Source organism: Dermochelys coriacea, chromosome 11 (assembly GCF_009764565.3).
Source record: "Dermochelys coriacea isolate rDerCor1 chromosome 11, rDerCor1.pri.v4, whole genome shotgun sequence".
Taxonomy (NCBI): Eukaryota; Metazoa; Chordata; order Testudines; family Dermochelyidae; genus Dermochelys; species Dermochelys coriacea.
In genome coordinates, this window is record NC_050078.2 from 64,167,136 (window position 1) to 64,186,409 (window position 19,274).

General features: G+C 41.4%; 1 protein-coding gene across 6 annotated transcripts in view; it reads right to left on the reverse strand.

Moving 5' to 3' along the window:
• Window positions 1–19,274, reverse strand: part of MDH1B (malate dehydrogenase 1B) — a 23,527-nt gene continuing 4,253 nt past the window's right edge. Inside the window, exons 3-13 of one of the 6 annotated variants that reach the window (XM_038422422.2) lie at window positions 18,791–18,925; window positions 18,493–18,635; window positions 16,873–17,375; window positions 16,161–16,302; window positions 13,171–13,334; window positions 12,348–12,487; window positions 10,908–10,956; window positions 10,270–10,338; window positions 3,850–3,924; window positions 1,074–1,148; window positions 1–465 (exon numbers count right to left, since the gene is read on the reverse strand). In XM_038422422.2, coding sequence (XP_038278350.1) covers window positions 389–465; window positions 1,074–1,148; window positions 3,850–3,924; window positions 10,270–10,338; window positions 10,908–10,956; window positions 12,348–12,487; window positions 13,171–13,334; window positions 16,161–16,302; window positions 16,873–17,375; window positions 18,493–18,635; window positions 18,791–18,925 — 1,572 coding nt within the window. In that variant the 3' untranslated portion in view covers window positions 1–388. Of the gene's footprint in view, window positions 466–1,073; window positions 1,149–3,760; window positions 3,925–8,863; window positions 9,147–9,366; window positions 10,184–10,269; window positions 10,339–10,907; window positions 10,957–12,347; window positions 12,488–13,170; window positions 13,335–16,160; window positions 16,303–16,872; window positions 17,376–18,492; window positions 18,636–18,790; window positions 18,926–19,274 lie in introns of those variants that run through there. The other 5 variants (XR_006278099.1, XM_043505648.1, XM_043505650.1 and 2 more) reach the window with 5 other exon arrangements.

Genomic DNA, 19,274 nt, shown 5'->3' on the forward strand with positions numbered 1-19,274 from the left:
CTTAAAGTTAGACTCTCATTTTTGACAATTTTGGCCGAAGATTTTTGCTTAGGCTGTAAAATATTTACTTTAATATACAACACATGCAATGTGAATGAATTGTTGCTAAAATAATTTTAACATTTTCATTTATTGAATTTGTGTTTAAATTTTCAGCCCTGTAGAATCAATTAACATGCAGGGTGTGTGTGTGGTGTTTTTTTTTTAAATGTGCCAGCTCCTATACATAACTTTCATAACTTTTCCTTTTCCTTTTCTTTCATAACTACCACAGAAGAAAACCTGTGAAGGTTCAAAGCTGTGAATCAGTCTCTGTCAGATCACAGAAGTAATATGTTCCAGGCACTATAGCATATCCCTTGCTGTAGTTTACTTGATCAGAAATTATTTAAGGGTTTTCATTGTTTTCTGCATTGCTCAGACTGGTCTCTGATTGATTTAATCCCTCAGATGAAGTTTCAGGATCTGTAAAAACAGATTTAAAATATTTTAGGTTTACAAGACATGTTCTCTTTTTTGGAGTTTCTCCCTATTTGTTCTTGGTTTTCTGATGGTCTGTAGGAGCCAGATCACGCTCTCCGTAGAAATTTCCATCTTAAAGTAGCCAGTACATGTATGTCTACCTGAGCTGGGAATCACATCTCCCAACTGATGCATAGACATTCCCTTAGGGGGCAAGTAAAATTCATTGGCCAGGTTTTCCAAAGAGCTCATCTTCCAGATAGGCACCTAAATGATCTGGCCAGACTTTCAAAAGTGCTCAGCTACCAACAATCCCCACTGAGAAGCTATTAATACCTGCTTTGTTTGTTTATGGTACATTTTCCATTTAACTGAATGGATAAATCTTTATATTCTGTTTTAAATTAAACCAACTGGATCAGTGATTGAATAAACTATTTAGACCTGGTATTTTGCTATCCTGTTTACTTACAAAAGTTTTCCATTATTTTGTTTCTGGCCCCCTGTGAAAAGTTGAGGATTTGTATTCAAGTGTGTCAAAAGGTGTTAAGAGCTACAATTTGAACATTATGAACAATAAAAAAAAATTGTATTTAGGCATCTTGGCCTACCATCTATGGGCACTTGGACTTTTTCTTCTTCCAGCATCTCTGACTGAAGTAACTCATTGGGTGGAGCTTCAGGTTCTGTAATAAACAAAATGAAAGGACTAAATGGAAAAACCACACCCCTGAGCGATGTAGTTATACCTACATAAGTTTGTAGTGTAGACCAGGGCTGGGGCTTCAGGAAGATGAGATGTGGAACAGATTAGAACTGAATGAAGAGAGGAAGGCTAACTGCAGCAAATGCACTGGACAGGGACTCAGTAGATAGGGATTCTGATCCTATTTCTGGTACAAACTTCCTGCGTGACCTTGCCTTGACCATTCAATCAATAATGCATATGAGGTGCTTAGATATGGAAAACCCTTCAGAAAAACTGACATTCTTTGAATAAAATAGAGGATCATCATTTGACTTTTGTCATGCAATGAGTTACCCAAACATATGTTATCTGTGACATTTGGTTCTAAAATGTATAAATGGATATCAATCGCACTTAGAACTTCCTGAGAAGACAGTCATTTTTAGATAGGTAGGTGTCTAGTCCAAATACTGAACAATGTTTAGAAAAAGGCTGGCTTGCCAATAGGCTCTATGTGAATAATAAATAATAATACTTAATACTTGTGTAGTCACCATGTTTTACAAATGTGGCTAACTATCATTTTATACATGAAAAAACTGATGATACAGTGAAGGAAAGGCCCATTTTTCCAAAAGCAATCAGTGATTTTTGGGGCCTTGGTTCTTGGGTGCCCAATTTGAGATTTCTTGGGTCTGATTTTTAGAAGTGCTGAGCATTCGCAATTCTAACTGAAGCTAATGGGAGTGATGGATGTTCAAAAATTCTGGAAATCATGCCCCCATGTCTAAAGATGGGCACCCCAAATCAGTGACCACTTTTGAAAATGCTGGCCTCAGTGATTTGTCAAAAACCATAGACTGAGTCAGTGTAAGAGCATAGGAACAGAACTCTCAATCTAATTTTTTAGCAACTAGACCACACTGTTTTAGATATAAGGGTTTATAATTATGCTTATAAGGAACTCCAAAGCTGTAGTGAGTCTAGGTATCTGTGAGGTAAAAAACATGCATTCATTAATTGAAGAACCAAGTTCACAGTTTATTCACTATGATGTACATAAGGGAAGCAGTATGTGGAGAGACAGAGAAACTGAAAGAAAAGGTATCTGGCACAGGTGCAAGCAAGAAGGAAATGTGACAGTAGATTGTGACATTCTTTTGACTACGAACAAATAAAGGATCATTTTTAATTAAGCCTCTTGGCATATCCTTGGTAGGAGTTTGGAATTTTTCTCCTTCTGGGGTCCCTGGCTGAGATTAGTCACTGGAAGAAGCTTCAGCTTCCACAGTAAACAGAATTAGAGGATGAAATGCTTTACATTCATGAAAAGAAAAGGAGTACTTGTGGCACCTTAGAGACTAACAAATTTATTTGAGCGTAAGCTTTCGTGAGCTACAGCTCATTTCATCAGATGCAGTGAGCTGTAGCTCACGAAAGCGTATGCTCAAATAAATTTGTTAGTCTCTAAGGTGCCACAAGTACTCCTTTTCTTTTTGCGAATACAGACTAACACGGCTTCTACTCTGAAACCTCTACATTCATGATTGAGTTAATTCACATTTTTCATGCTCTTCCCCTATTCTCTGATTTGCCTGGTTTGTGTCTAATAGTATTGAGGAGGAGAAAAGGGTATTAGAAGGGTCTTTCAGAATTTCAGTGAGGAGTCCCCTTGGCCTCATCAATATTAAACAGTATATGTATTTTTTGCTCAATAAGCCTCTCTCTCTTCATAAAGGGCCAAAATATCCCATTGAAATCAAGGAAAAAGACTCCCATTGGACTTTGCTGTATCCTATTAGGATCTGAACCAAGAGAGGCAACATTTGTTTTCATTTACATATATTTCTTGGTTGATGGAACAAGCTACTTCTCTTTAGTGGTATTTAATATAAGGAAGATACTGATGATATTCTGCTTAGCAGGGAGGGTTTCAAGAGGATGTGGAGATTTTTGAAAATGTGATCAGTTTTGATAGAGTAGTCTTATGTTTCACCTTTATATATATTATGTCAAGTTGAGCTTTTAGATATCATCACTCGTTTTATGATCATGAATGATAAATTACAAAGCAGTAAGACAACTTTGGTTAACAATTTGCAGTTGGATTGGAATGACCATCCTAAGGACCAATTTCTCAGGAGGAGTTTCAGGTATTGGAAATTGATTTTATACATATTTTCTTGAATGTTTTCAGGTGAGTGTGCCTGTAAGTATGTATTTCACCAAAAAACCTAAAATTGGGTACATAAAACCTTTACAGAGAAAGGACAAAGAAAGCTCAACCTTAACTATGTCCTCTTGTTTATATATATATTCTTACAAAGGAGTTGTCATTTATTATATCCAACCTCCTGAGGAGGCAGTAGCTTGGGGCTATGAAACACTTCTTTTTATCCATGAATACAATTGTTCAGTATAACCCGAATGTGAATATTTTGTACAACAAAGGAAGATTTTTAATAGTTTGTTGGCCTACATAGCTACAAATCATTAAACATAAAAGGTGAAATCCTGGCCTTACTGACTTCAGTGGGACCAGGATTTCACACAAGACACTTTGCCCTCTTGTCTGGGAATGTCACATTTGCATTGTTTTTGTTTTTCAACCTGCTTCTGCATAAAGAGCTCCAGCCTTCAGATGTTATCAATCAGGGAAATGTTGTAGAAACTATAATATTCTGGAACATATAGTTTACCATCAGTGGTTGTTTGGACTTTTTCTCCTTCCTGGGTCTCTGGCTGAAGTAAGCCATTGGATAAGGTGTCCAGGTCTGTAACAAACAAAATAATAAAATGCTGTGTATTTTAAAAAACACATCTCATATTTAAATATGCAGGGCTAGAGGAAAAGAATTTTGATATGTTTTGCTATTATCTGAATAATATGATGCTATGAAGATTTGATTCTAAGACCCCCAAAGCCTTAGGGAAACTTGACTTGCAGGGTTCTCCACCAATTGAGTATTTAGGTTACTACTAGCTAGCTGACTTCCTGTAGCTGAGTTGCTCCTCTGCTGAGCTACCAGTGTGCCCTCTCTTGCCACAAAGGATGAGGAAGTTTTGCAAAAGAGCAGCACAGGGCACCAGGTGGCAGCCAGGTAGGAATAGTCCTGTTCTCACTTCAAATCTATCTCTGAGAGAACCAGGATGTGGCCAGAGCGGACCACTGAGCCCTTCATAAATCAAGAATTCATCACTGGGGCTGTGGATTATGATGAGAGACCAGAATACTTAGATGCTCACTGGAGGTGTGGAGCTGCAGAGATACCACTCCCATTCCTCTTCCTGTTTCCCAGTATGTGCATCTATAGAGCGGATGGTAAAGAAGAAAAGTTTTCAGGGAAAAGAGAGTTGATATGACCTCAAAGAGAAGGAATTTGAGGGGATCTGAGAGAGGTAAAGCAATTTAGGACCAGGGGAAATAGCAGCACCTGCATAAGGGAAAGGAGATAGCTGGGGCATTATGAGAACAAGGCTATGTCTACACTACGAAATTAGGTTGAATTTATAGAAGTCGGTTTTGTAGAAAGCATTTTTATACAGTCGATTGCTGTGTCCCCACACAAATGCTCTAAGTGCATTTAGTCAGCAGAGTGCATCCACAGTACCGAGGCAACCGTCAACTTCCAGAGCGTTGCACTGTGGGTAGCTATCCCACAGTTCCCACAGTCTCTGCAACCCATTTGAATTCTGGGTAGAAATCCCAATGCCTGATGGGGCAAAAACATTGTCACGGGTGGTTCTGGGTACATATTGTCAGCCCCCTTCTCTCCCTCCGTGAAAGCAATGGCAGACAATCCTTTCGTGCCTTTTTTCCTGGGTTACCCGTGCAGACGCCATACCACGGCAAGCATGGAGCCTGCTCAGCTCACCGTCACAGTACGTCTCCTGGGTGCTGGCAGACATGGTGCTAGTATTGCTACAAAGCAGCAGCTCATTGCCTTTTGGCAGCAGACAGTGCAGTATGACTGGTAGCCATCGTTGCCATAATCCAGGGTGCTCTTTTAGCCAGCGTCAGTGAGGTCGGTCAGGGGTGCCTTGGCAAACATGGAAGTGACTCAGCCAGGTCATTTTCCTTTTAAGTTTGGTCTCATGGTGATTCAGTCCTGCTAGCAGTCGTACTGCTCCGTCTTCTAAAGAGCACCCAGGAGGTAACGATGGCTAGCGGTCGTACTGCACCGTCTGCTGCCAGCAAGATGCATAAAGATAGATGAAGTGAATCAAAACAAGAAATAGATGTGTTTTGTATTCATTTTCTCCCCCCTTCCTCCCTCCCTCTGTGAAATCAATGGCCTGCTAAACTCTGAGTTCTATCCTTGAGGGGGCTATTCTGTTTCTCCTTGATGCAAGGCCACCACCTTTGTTGATTTTAATTCCCTGTAAGCCAACCCTGTAAGCCATGTTGTCAGTTGCCCCTTCCTCCGTGAGAGCAACGGCAGACAATTGTTTCACGCCTTTTTTCAGCACAGATGCCATAGCACAGGGAACATGGAGCCCGCTCAGATCACCGTGGCAATTATGAGCACTATAAACACCGTGCGCATTATCCAGCATGATATGCAGAACCATAACCTGCAAGAAAAGCGAAACCAGGCGAGAGGAGGCGACTGCAGCACAGTGATGAGGACATAGACATAGACTTCTCACAAAGTACGGGCCCCTGCAATGTGCACATCATGGTGTCAATTGGGCAGGTTCCTGGCGTGAAATGCCAATTCTGGGCCCGGGAAACAAGCACAGAGTGGTGAATACGCATAGTGTTGCAGGTCTGGGACAATTCTCAGTGGCTGCGAAACTTTCGCATGTGTAAGGGCAGTTCCATGGAACTTTGTGACTTGCTTTCCCCTGCCCTGAGGCGCAAGAACACCAAAATGAGAGCAGCCCTCACAGTTGAGAAGCGAGTGGCAATAGTCCTGTGGAAGCTTGCAATGCCAGACAGCTACCGGTCAGTCAGGAATCAATTTGGAGTGGGCAAATCTACTGTGGGGGCTGCTGTGATGCAAGTAGCCAATACTATCACTGAGCTGCTGATATCAAGGATACTGACTCTGGAAAATGTGCAGGTCATAGTGGATGGCTTTGCTGCAATGGGATTCCCTAACTGTGGTGGGGCGATAGATGGAACCCATATCCCCATCTTGGCACCGGAGCACCAGGGCAGTGAGTACATAAACCGAAAGCGGTACTTTTCAATGGTGCTGCAAGCACCGGTGGATCACAAGGGACATTTCGCCAACATCAACCTGGGATGGCTGGGAAAGGTACATGATGCTCGTATCTTCAGGAACTCTGGTCTGTTTCAACAGCTGCAGGAAGGGACTTACTTTCTAGACCAGAAAATAACTGTTGGGGATGTTGAAATGCCTATAGTTATCCTTGGGGACCCAGCCTACCCCTTAATGCCATGGCTCATGAAGCCATACACAGGCACCCTGCACAATAGCCAGGAGCTGTTCAACTACAGGCTGAGCAAATGCAGAATGGTGGTGGAATGTGCATTTGGACATTTAAAAGCGCGCTGGCGCAGTTTACTGACTTGGTTAGACTTCTGCGAAACCAATATTCCCACTGTTATTACTGCTTGCTGTGCGTTCCACAATATCTGTGAGAGTAAGGGGGAGATGTTTATGGCAGGGTGGGAGGTTGAGGCAAATCGCTTGGCTGCTGATTAGAAGAGTACAGGAGGGCGCGGTGTGCATCAGAGAAGCTTTGAAAACCAGTTTCAGGAATGACCAGGCTACGGTGTGAAAGTTCTGTTTGTTTCTCCTTGATGGAAATCCCCCCTGGGTTCACTCTACTTTCCTGTAAGCTAAGCACCCTCCCCTCGCCCCTTCCCCTCCCCCGCTTGCAGAGGCAATAAAGTCATTGTTGCTTCACATTCATGCATTCTTTATTTATTCATCACACAAATAGGGGGATAACTGCCAAAGTAGCCTGGGTGGGGTGGTGGAGGAGGGAAGGACAAGGCCACACAGCACTTTAAAACTTTAAAATTTATTGAATGCCAGCCTTCTGTTACTTGGTCAATCCTCTGGGGTGGAGTGGTTGGGTGGCCATAGGCGCCCCCCACCGCGTTCTTGGGCATCTGGTTGAGGAGGCTATGGAACTTGGGGAGGAGGGCGGTTGGTTACACAGGGGCTGTAGAGGCTGTCTGTGCTCCTGCTGCCTTTCCTGAAGCTCAACCATATGCTGGAGCATGTGAGTTTGATCCTCCAGCAGCATGAGCATTGACTCCTGCCTTCTTTCAGCAAGCTGATGCCACCTACCTTCTTTAGCCTGCCACCTCTTCTCGCGGTCATACTGTGTTTTCCTGCACTCTGAGATTGTCTGCCTCCATGTATTTTGCTGTGCTCTATCAGTGTGGGAGGACAGCATGAGGTCAGAGAACATTTCATCAAGAGTGTGCTTTTTTTGCCTTCTAATCTTCACTAGCCTCTGGGAAGGAGAAACATATGCAGCTGGTAGAGGGAAAAAAAAAAGGGAGAGTGGTAGTTAAAAATACACATTTTACAAAACAATGGGTATACTCTTTCATGGTAAACCTTGCTGTTAACATTACATAGCACATGTGCTTTCTTTACAAGATCGCATTTTGCCTCTTATTGAGGATATGCCAGTTTGGTGTGAGAGATCACTCACGCAGGGCTGAGCAACAGAATTCGCCTTGCAGGCAGCCATGGTAAGCCACAGTCTTTTGGCTTCTTTGACCTTCATAACATGTGGGAATGGTTTCAAACAGCAGTGCTCTCATTTCCCATACAAAGTAGCCGTTGGGTTGGCCATTAAAAATGGGTTGGCAATTTAAAAGGAGGGGCTGCGGTTTCCGGGTTCATGTGCAGCAGAAACCCAACTAACCCCCCCCCCCCCCCGCAACATACACACACACAATTCTCTGAGATGATGGCTTCACACCTCCCCCCACCGCGTGGCTAACAGCGGGGAGGATTTCTGTTCAGCCACAGGCAAACAGCCCAGCAGGAATGGGCACCTCTGAATGTCCGCTTACTAAAACCACCCTATTTCAACCAGGTGACCATGAATGACATCACTCTCCTGAGGTTAACACAGAGAGTTAAAGAACGGATGTTGTTTGAATGCCAGCAAACACCGGGACCATATGCTGCAATGCTTTGTTCTGCAATGATTCCCGACTACGTGCTACTGGCCTGGCATGGTAAAGTGTCCTACCATGGAGGATGGAATAAGGCTGCCCTCCTCAGAAACCTTTTGCAAAGGCTTTGGGAATACATCCAGGAGAGCTTTATGGAGATGTCCCTGGAGGATTTCCGCTCCATCCCCAGACACGTTAACAGCTGTACTGGCCGCAAATGCCAGGGCAAATTAATCATTAAACACGCTTGCTTTTAAACCATGTATAATATTTACAAAGGTACACTCACCAGAGGTCCCTTCTCCACCTTCAGGGTCGGGGAGCCTGCCTTGGGTGGGTTCAGGGGATACTGGGTCCAGGTCCAGGGTGATAAACAGATCCTGGCTGTTGGGGAAACTGGTTTCTCCGCCTCCTTGCTGTGAGCTATCTATAAACTCCTCCTCCTCCTCATCTTCCTTGCCCCCAAAACCTACTTCCCTGTTGCCTCCCACTCCTTGGATGGAGTCAAAGCACAGGGTTGGGGTAGTGGTGGCTGCACCCCCTAGAATGGCATGCAGCTCATCATAGAAGCGGCATATCTGGGGCTCTGAACTGGAACGGCTGTTTGCCTCTCAGGTTTTTTGGTAGGCTTGCCTGAGCTCCTTAATTTTCACACCGCACTACTGAGGGTCCCTGTTATAGCCACTGGAGATTTTTTCAAATATTTTGGCATTTCGTCTTTTCAAATGGAGTTCTGCCAGAATGGATTTGTCTCCTCATACAGCGATCAGACCCCGTACCTCCCATTCGGTCCACGCTGGAGCTCTTCGGTGATTCTGGGACTGCATGGTCTCCTGTGATGATGAGCTCTGCATGGTGACCTGTGCAGGTGAGCTCGCCATGCTGGCCAAGCAGGAAATGAGATTCAAAAGTTCGTGGGCCTTTTCCTGTGGACCTGACCGGTGCATCTGAGTTGAGAGTGCTGTCCAGAGCGGTCACAACTGAGCACTCTGGGATAATTCCCAGAGGCCAATACTGTCGAATTGCATCCACAATACCCCAAATTCGACCCGGCAAGGCCAATTTCAGTGCTAATCCCTTTGTCAGGGGTGGAGTAAAGAAATCGACTTTAAGAGCCCTTTAAGTCGAAAAAAAAGGGCTTCGTCGTGTGGACGGGTGCAGGGTTAAATCAAGATAACGCTGCTAAATTCAACCTAAACTCGTAGTGTAAACCAGGCCCAAGAGGAAAGAGATTTGGGGGACTGAGAAATAAGATAGGAGAAACTCAGTGGAAATTAGAAGAATCCAGGGAAAGAGGGATCGTGAGAAAGGGAAATGACACAAAGGAAGAGGGAGGGAGACATGGAAAGAGTAAAAACTAAAATTGAGAGAGAACTGTAGTTTAAAAAGATGAAAAAAGAGAACATGGAATGTAGCTAAGAAAATAAAACTTGGAGATGGAAGGAAGGGGAGAAAAAAATGGGAAAACAGAATAAACCCCAAGAACACACAGTTTTCAGGTTGGGAAATTTTCAATTTAATGGATGCTCTTTCTTTTTCCCCCTAATGTAATCATCCTGAAGTAACAGAGCAGAGAATCCAAGTAGCAAAACTGGTGGGAAATGAAGCATTGGAAAAAGTGGATTAGGACTTGGCCTTGTATTGTGGATGGGAAAAATAGATTGGGGAAGGCTCAAGAGTTTGTCATGGCATTGTGATGTGGTTTGCAGGTCCCGCCAAACGAATCCAGTTCATCTCTGAAACTCCCAAAGTAGAGAAGAGATACTGAATTTTCGGTAAGTATTGATAGGGTCGGTTTATGTGGTTATGCACTTGAACTTTGTCATGGTAACCTGGGAATTTTACTTTAAGTGAAGCCAAGTGGATCAATAATTTAGTGCTGGTATAGAAGATCTCTCCTTTCATGTAATTGGGACCTCCTGAGGAAGTGACAAGACGTAACAGTGAAATATTGGATTTAACTTCCCTGAAATAATTGGGGTTACTATCATGTTTATTAGCCTACCATTTGGGGGTGTTTGAAAATTTTCCTCTTCTAGAAGTGCTAACAGATTGAAGCCATTAAATGCAGTTTCTGTAAAAAAACATCCAAATGAAAAGATTCAAATTCACATTTACAACAGCCCTTTCTGCATCTGAGGTCCCCCCCCCTTTTTTTTTAATGGCAGGTGGTTAACAAAGAGGCCAAAAGAGCCCATGATATACCAGAGTGGCTTCAAACACGTTAACCAAGACATACGGCAAAAGTATTTTCCAATTAGTCATTTCAATATGGAAAGAGGCTTAATGTTCAATATTAAACAATGACAAGATATAAATCCTACATCCCAACTCAAGTGATGATATTCATAGTCTCTGAATGCTAGAAGATCAACAAACCAAAACATGACTGCCACCATCCAGTCTTGCACTCTCTAAGAGCTATGAGATTACAACAGTATGGTAGGATCAGGACCCTTAATACCAGCACTTAAAATAACTTCAGAAATCCAGAAGACAGAATTTTAATCCATTGAAAAAGAAAAAAAAAATCATACAACCCAGTCATCACACCCATTACTTTAAATCCTCCTCAAAATCTTATTTTATGTCCTCTGTTATACGACACAGCTTTAAACCAGTGTTTACTACTAATAGTTTTACCTTTATATGGACGCATTTCAGGTATTTCTCCTAGTGCAATTTGTTTTTCCTACATGAGAAAGAAAACTTTATTATCATATACTATTTACAACAGATACAATTTCTAGCACGAATTTAAAATGTTGCAATGAGGATACCCCCTATATATTATTAAAATGACTAAAAAGGAAAAAAATGAATGATGCTAAAGTGAAGTGTTTGAGATCAGTCCTCTTGTATTCAATATTAATAAAAATTTTCAACTTATTGTGAATGACACACTGAAAAGAATTGCTGTTAGCTTATTTTGTGTTTTATGAGAAATTCTAGGCTTTGAAAAAAACCAGTATTTGAAAAAAACTTTCAGTATTTGCACATACGGCACACCACAGTCATACCAGCGGACAGTCAGTGTGCCATGGTACTATCATAAATATGGTAAAGCCAAAACAAAATGGTCTAATCAGCCACTCAGAATGTAACTGGAAAATTAAGGCATAACTTTCTGTCCTGCACAGTACAAAACACACAAACTTGTGGGTGCAAAATCCGTATTCGCTCATGTTAACTACTATTAATATGTGCTAATAGGCAATTAGTTGCTCAGTTGCCCAATCTGCATACATAAAGGCTAGTTTACACATGCCACTATGAGATTTTTGTATATTCAACAGTGTGTGTGCATTTTGTAGGGGTCTCGTCTGGCAGATGGGTCTTAGCATCCAAAACTATAATACAGCCTTTGATGGGTTGTTCACCCCATACCAGCTTGGAAAGTATTAATGAGGCTGAGAAAGGGCCAATTATAACCAGCTAGGCCACAGCTGAGGGGAATTAGGTGGCCTAAGTAATCCCCTGAATGATGACAGCACCCATCTGAAAAGGAAAAGGAGGGGCTAGGATAAAGCCAGGAAGCTGGCAGCAGAAAGGGGCTGCAGGGGAGTAGTCTGCTGTCACTCCCTGGGAGTAGGGAGGTGTATTTGAGGCTACAATGCTATGTAGCCTATAGTTACTCTCTGGGAGGAGGGAGCCATAAGGTAGAGCTGAGAAGTAGAAAGATGTAGGAAGGAGTCTGGGAAAGAGCAACATGGTCTGGAAGTGAGCAGGCTACCGTTACTAGAGATAGGTCCCTGAACTGGAATCCAAAGTAGTTGGCGGGCCTGTGTTCCCCTACCAGCCATTGGGGAACTTCCTGAGGCTGTTGGTATGGAAAGATTTTAATAGTCCAGAAGGTGAACCACTTAGTGACCTGACTGGAGGACTGAGTCATGAAGAGAAAGCTGGAGAGAGAGGCCGCAGAGTGAGAGTGACAGAATGCAACCGCAGAAAGGGGCATTGGTGTGTCAGTGTTAATCCCCAGAAGAAGCCAGGAGGAGGCGCTTCCAAGTGGTGAGTAGAGCACCCTGTGACACACCCATGGATTGTTGAATGGAAATAATACTAGATGGAGAGTGACATCACCTGTATCAGATCATGGGCTAAATGCTTCAGAGTTTCTTGAGTTTCTTCATTAATTTCTGTTTCTGTAATGACCTCCCAGCTACCATCCTGGAACCTCACCGGCATGGAGAAGATAATCCCTTCAGGGATACAAAATTGACCTAAAGAAAAAATGCCCCCAAAACATGTTTCTTTCTGATTAAAACACACAATGATGTGCTCAAATACGGTAGTGGTGAGTAGCAGTGTAAAACCCTAAAATAGACAGATTATTGCCTTTCTCAGTTTACTATACAAAGAACACTGAACTTCCTGATTTATCATGACTGCAAGTTTTAATTAGAAATCCACAAAATCATTGTGTACCTTACTTAACACTAGATATGCAAAATTCCTTATTTCCATCTGTGCTTTAAATGGCACTTATGAAAATATTACTAAATGTATTTGGACTCATAATCACAGTTAAAGGACATTCTTTCAAAATGTAGCCCAAAGAATCAATAAGGAATATAAAAATCCTTTTCTACAAAGCAGTGACTACATAAAATCAATTGAATTAGTGGGTTAAAATAGAGGGAAAAGAAAATGAAACACAAACACCTGAGTAATTTTGTGAGATGCATGTAAAAAGTACATACAACATTCTAGGTTCTTGGTAGAATCATTTCTTAGATTTGGAAGCTCTTGTATTAAGAAAATAAGTTGTTACACTCAGAGAATCATGATTTTATTGAAAATTTTTAAAGAACTGAATAAAAAAATTACTATTCCACTTACTGAAGGAAGCTAAAGAGTAAAGAGAAATCTTCACAGTATATGTGAACTACAAATAGAAACTTACCTTCGCTGAGTATTCCCATTGAGACAATCTCCCCGGGAGGAGAGTCTTGATACCAGTATCTCAGCACAGTAGCTATTACATGAGCAGGTGCCATGCCTAAGCAGTGATGCTCCCGGGAACTTGGGGAACTCAATACAGACGCAAATTCTGAACGCACCCAGTTGCTGCCATCAAGAAAGGAGAGATTTTCAATATAACTATGGAAGACTCAAGATCAGATTAAATAAGAATTAAAGACAGTAGAAGATGTCAGTATGGACCAATACTGTTCTCAAACAGGGGTTCTCAAACTTCATTGCACCACGATCCCCTTCTGACAACAAAATTACTACACGACTCCAGGAGGAGGTACCAAAGCCTGAGTCTGCCTGATTTCCACTGCCCTGGGTGCGGAGCCAAAGACAAAGCCCCATTGCCTACACAAGGTAGGGTTCAAAGCCCAAGGGCTTCAGCCCCAGCCAGGGGGCCTGGGCTTCAGCCCCAAGCCCCAGCAAATCTAAGCTAGCTCTGGGGATCCTATTAAAATGGGGTTATGCCCCACTCTGGGGTCCCAACCCACAGTTTGAGAACCACTGGACTAATTCAATCTTGAGTGCTTAAAGCTAGTCACCTACAGCTATAGATAAAAGCACAGAGGTAGAAGTGGCCTGGTTGTCAGAGGTGAAGAGTGGTGCAGGTGCAGGTCATTTATTCAAATGCCTTCTTTCAGCATTCTAAACTGTAGTGGGGACTCCATAAGGCCCTTTTGGTGGAGGTAACCAGGGGAATGTGCTGAATCTGCAAAACCTTGATCATAACATCTCCGCTACTCCCTTGTGGCTGCAGGATCCCCTCAGAACACAGATTGTTTGACTAGTGCTGTCAAGTTAATAAAGTCAGGTTTTCAAAGGGATTTAGGCACATAAAGAAGTAGACAGGTGCCTTAGCTGGTTTATCAATAGAGATTAGGGCCTGGATCCACAAAGGGACTTAGATGTTGCGACAATGATCATCACAGCCTCTAACTTTTAGGAACCTAGAAAATCACAGGAACAGCACTGTGATCCACAAAGCCTGGGTTAGGTGCCAAGACTCCCTGTACAATGCATGAGGGGAGACAGGTACCTTTAGCATTGTAGGCCTCACTTGACATGAGTAACTGGACAGAAGGGAGGCCTAATTCTGTCTCCCAAGAAATGAGGGAGGTAAATGGATTAGCAGGCTGGAAACAATGTCTGTACTAACTAAAATAAGGGGGAACATCCAGAGAATAATTTACAATGGACAAGACAAGAATGTATAAAATAAGCCTGGAATGTAAGGTGAGGTAAAGAGCAAGTCAAACACTGACAGCACATGGACTGAGCATGCTGTACAGTGATTGGTTCTTGCAAAGTAATAAAGCCAATAACAAAACATGATGCTATGTATAGTAAATTAATGTGATGTGTATGTAAAGGAAGGGGGGTTTCTGTGTAACTTTGGAGGCATGGTATACCCTGTACCTACCTGCTACATTTGTCTGATCAACTCAGTGTAGCTTTGCTGTATGCCAAATTTAAAAAAAAAAAAAAATTTACAAAATCTGAGTGAGGAGACTAGTGAATGAGTTCTTGGGGGAACTGAGTGCAAGAGGTCTTGGAGGTTACCCCAATAAGCATGAGCTCCACAAACCTAGTATGCTAGGTAGGGAGCTGCCTAACCTAACCAGTGGGAGATGTGAAGGAGAGTGGTATAGCCTAAGCCTCACTCCCCTCTCATGGAGATAGCTGCCTATTTCTTCAAGTGATCCATGAACCAAGGAAAGTTAGGTGCTCCTTTGCCTAATTCAAGTGCAGGGCCTATTTGATAGGTGAGCTTAGAGGCTGACTAACTCCATACAAAGTAGCTAGTTGAGTAAGCTCCCTCTTGTAACCTTTTTAGCCCAGTGGTTAGACCATTCCTGGGCTGTGAGAAACCACCAGTTCAAGTCCCTCTTCTGCCTACGGAGATGGGGTTTGAACAGGAATTTGCCATTTCCCAGGTGAGTGTCCTGAGCATTGGGCTACAGAGTCAGTCTCACACTCTCTGGCCCATTTAATAGTCATTTTTTTAATTAAAATGGAATAATTTTAACAGGAGAGATTGAGGGTGCCTGATTGAATCTCCTGTAGCCCAGTGGTGCGAGTACTTTCCTGAGAGGTGGCAGATCCATGTTCAAATCCTGTCTCCTCACATCCCAGATTAATAACCTTTAACTCAGATCGCTAGGGTATAAGGGAAGTCCTTCCCTCTCTACCCCAGCTGTCGTGTGTGGAGTTAGGTAGCCTCTGAGCATTCACACTGAATGAGGCCCCACGTGCCAGTTAGGTGGCGGAGTGCCTATCTTCTCCCAGTTTGTGGATTGTATTGGGGCTTAAGTGGGAGGTCCACACACGGATGACTAGAGTCAGGCAGCAGTGTGCATACCCAGAGGCAGAAACCTAGGCACTTTCAGAATGTTAACTGCAAAAACATACTCACTGAGTGAGTTTAGGTGTCTACAGGGTTGAGCAGGATGCTGTGGATTGCTGTGGTGCCTAAAAATGGACTTAGGTGAGCTAAGCACCTTTGTGGATCTGGACCTAGGTGCCTAGCTCACTTGGGCACTTTTGAAAATTCCACTAGGTGCCTATCTGCTTCTTTAGGTACCTAAATACCTTTGAAAACCTGGCCCATAGTGAGTTTTCCTTGTTTCTCTAGTCCTTTACATGGTAATGTGGGAGAGGGGAAAAAAAATTATACAATCAATTTTCCTACTTTTTAATCACAAAAATTGGTAGGGAATAAAGAAATGTAGTTCATGAAACTACTTTCACTCATTTTTGGGAAATGACTATTTCAAGTTGATTTGTGTCCCTTTACTATTATGCTAGAAAGTATCATCATTAATTATACTAATCTCCATGTATTCATGAGCGACCTCAGGTTGATATGGATTTTAAAAGGGTAACATTTAAAAGATCAAAATGAAAAATTAATGTATACTGTACCCATCATAGATCATGTCCAGCAAACGGCGTGAAAAGTTAGGTGGACCCCAGATAGCACTGTCATATCTGTAAACTTTTGCTTTAGACAGATCAATGTAGCTATTGCCACTGATATTACCCCAAACAATCACATCTTTGACTCCTGTAACAAAGAAGAATATATAATGATGAGTGAACAGAAAGATATTGTGTTTTAAATGCCTACTGCCTAGTAGCAGGAGTCATTTTACCTCAAAATTGCTACAAAAACAAAAAAACTTAATATATGAAACCCAGACAAAAATTGAAGAAGGAACTTTAACATATCTGATGCTATTGTATACATTAGTGTATATTGTAGTGCCTATTTAACAAATCGCAAACATGGTAATGTTACTTTTAAAGCCTTAGACACCTATTTTTAATGGTGACCTGTAAAAGATAATTAAATAAAAAATCAAACTGCTTTGGTGAACACCAAAATAGGAAATACCTGGTCAATTTCCTAAATAATAGGATATTTAACATATTAACTCAAAGAGGCTGTGATTGCACCTGCAAAAATGAGTGTGCACCCATTGTACTTATAAATGTCTGCATTTGTCTTATGTAGAATCCCACATTTGCAGGTGTAATGGGTGTACTTGTGTTTTTACATATACTCCAATTGCATCCTGATTTGAAGTTCCCAGATTGTGACTGATATTGAAGAGTGCAAATACAAATTACTCACCTGCTGAATTCATATTCAGTTTCCTGGCCAGCATAGCTTTAGCTGCACTTTCCAAGAACATTGCCATGGCGATAATATTCTGGCCATCAATGGATGGGGCAAATGTCATAATCATTAATGCCCTAAGGTTCACAAAGGTTTTTCCTGACACAATAACTTTGACACTGCTGTTGGCATTCTTCTCAATCAGGGAACCATACACCTTGCATTGCTCAGTCACCTGTCTGATGCAATCTTCAAGTGATGTGATCTCGTGTTGTAAGAGGATATCATCAAGCAAAATGACAATATCAGCCTGAACAAAGGCATCATCTAATTCAGTGTGCATTGAGACACTGCGAAGGAGAGGGAATGCTAAGTCTTGAGCCTCCATTACAATACCATGCAGAATTTCCTTGTAATGGCTACTGTCAAGTAGATGGATGCTAACTTCTGTTGCCATCCCAAACACTTCTCCATTGGCCAATAATGGAATCAGGTTGTAGCAGGCAGGAGCTGATGCACTGATGAGAAAATTTAGATATGGAAAAATCTTTGTTAACCAGTAAATGCTGCCGTTTGTACTGTAAAATATATTCTAAAAATGGATGACAAAGAACTCAGTCTTGTAGTTGATGTTCAAATGATCTATTACCTTAGACCATTTCAGTCTTGCTTTCATAACAAAAAGTTAAAAATTAATACAGATCAGGCTTCCCTTCACTTAAAGGTATACTGTCAGGTTTAAAAATCATATTTAAAAAAATCCAACACATAAATAAAAGTGCAAGAATTTAAGTCTAATTTACTCTTGTATGCTGCTTGTTTCCTTTTTGCATTTCCATTATGGAGGACAATGTAAATAAACCAATCAGTTTTTCTTTTGTTTCTAGTAAACTTCATTTTTGCTGTTCGTGTATTAGCATAATGTTGCAATGTTTGGATTACCAACACTATATGGGAATATTTATTCATGTAAAAATTTCCTCTATGCTTTAAAATAAAACATTTCATCAAAATATTTCTATTGGGTTCTGCTACTCTAAATATGTAAATCTTTTCCAAAGGTCATTTGGGGGCTAAATTTGGCTCAACAGTGTCCCTTTAAGTTCATATCACCTTACCAGGTTTTCTTTTGGGGTGGGGGGGGAAAGGGGGCACAAGAAAGATTGGGTTTGGGGGCAAGTGGGTTAGAAGCTGCAAACAAAACATAAATACCTCCTGGAATATTTACTGACTACCCATAAACAGTAGTGATGAGTGCAGTAAAAATGACTAAATATATACAACCTATTCCAAGTAAACGAATCAGCAAGTATTTGAACAATTTAGTGCTTTATTTATAATATTTTTTAAAATAAATTGCTACAGCTATGGACAATGTTTTACAAAAAAAGCTTTTTAATTTACATTAAAATTTTAATTAAAGGGACATCAGAAGTTGGTGTTGTGTTTTAAGGTTTAGGATTTTAAAGAAACACTTTACAAATTTATCTTTTTTGTAAATTCTATGTACCTCAGTAAATATCAACAAAATGTATATGTGCAAGCCCCACATTCATTTAATCAGCTGAAGGAAGACTGAGAAGAAATGCATTATTCTAAAGCTGAATGAATATTACTGTGCTTTTGCTTTCTCACCTGCTGATCCAAATGTGCAAGGGTTTGATAAGACTTTTAAAATATTCCTTCTCTTTCTCAATTTCTAGGTGGGTCTGCAAATTCTCCTCGGCAATTCTCAGCATCTGCTCACTCAGCATGTCCGAGGTGATGCCATAGTAATGCTCACAATGAAGAAAGGATATTCAGTAATCAGAGCGCGGCCCCAAACACAACTAAGTTTTACCACATAAAATAATGCTATGTAGCATCTCAAAAAGGAGGAAGGAATGAGAAAAGACTGCAAAATGTGGATTAGCAGTACTGAGAGTTTTGTTACCTGGGCATGCTCCATAAAATCGTTAAATCCTCCCAGAAGCAGGCCCTTTCCTCCCCGATCCAATAATTCCCTCCAAACAATCGGTGAGCGTTTGTGTTTCCATCCATTCTTTTCACAGATGTCATGAAGCCACTGCTATAGGCAACACACCCAAAACAGTTTTAATAATTTTTTTTCACATACAGAAAGGCAATATTTATGTATTGCTGCTGGTACTTTCCAATGTAAAATAGTAATTCTTATCTAAATGCACAGCTGTGGGATATTGCACAGGTCTCCCAAATGTGAATATTTGAAAAACAGAGGAACCTTAACAACCAGATGGATGTGATGTATTGTGCAAGGAATTAATTAGCATGAGAACAAAATATCATACTTGTGTCTCCTTAATCATATCATTGTGAAAAGTATTGCTCAGCTGGTTTAGCAGTGAACTTGGTAAATTCTAAGAGGTGATACTATTAGTAAAACCTCTCTTACAGCT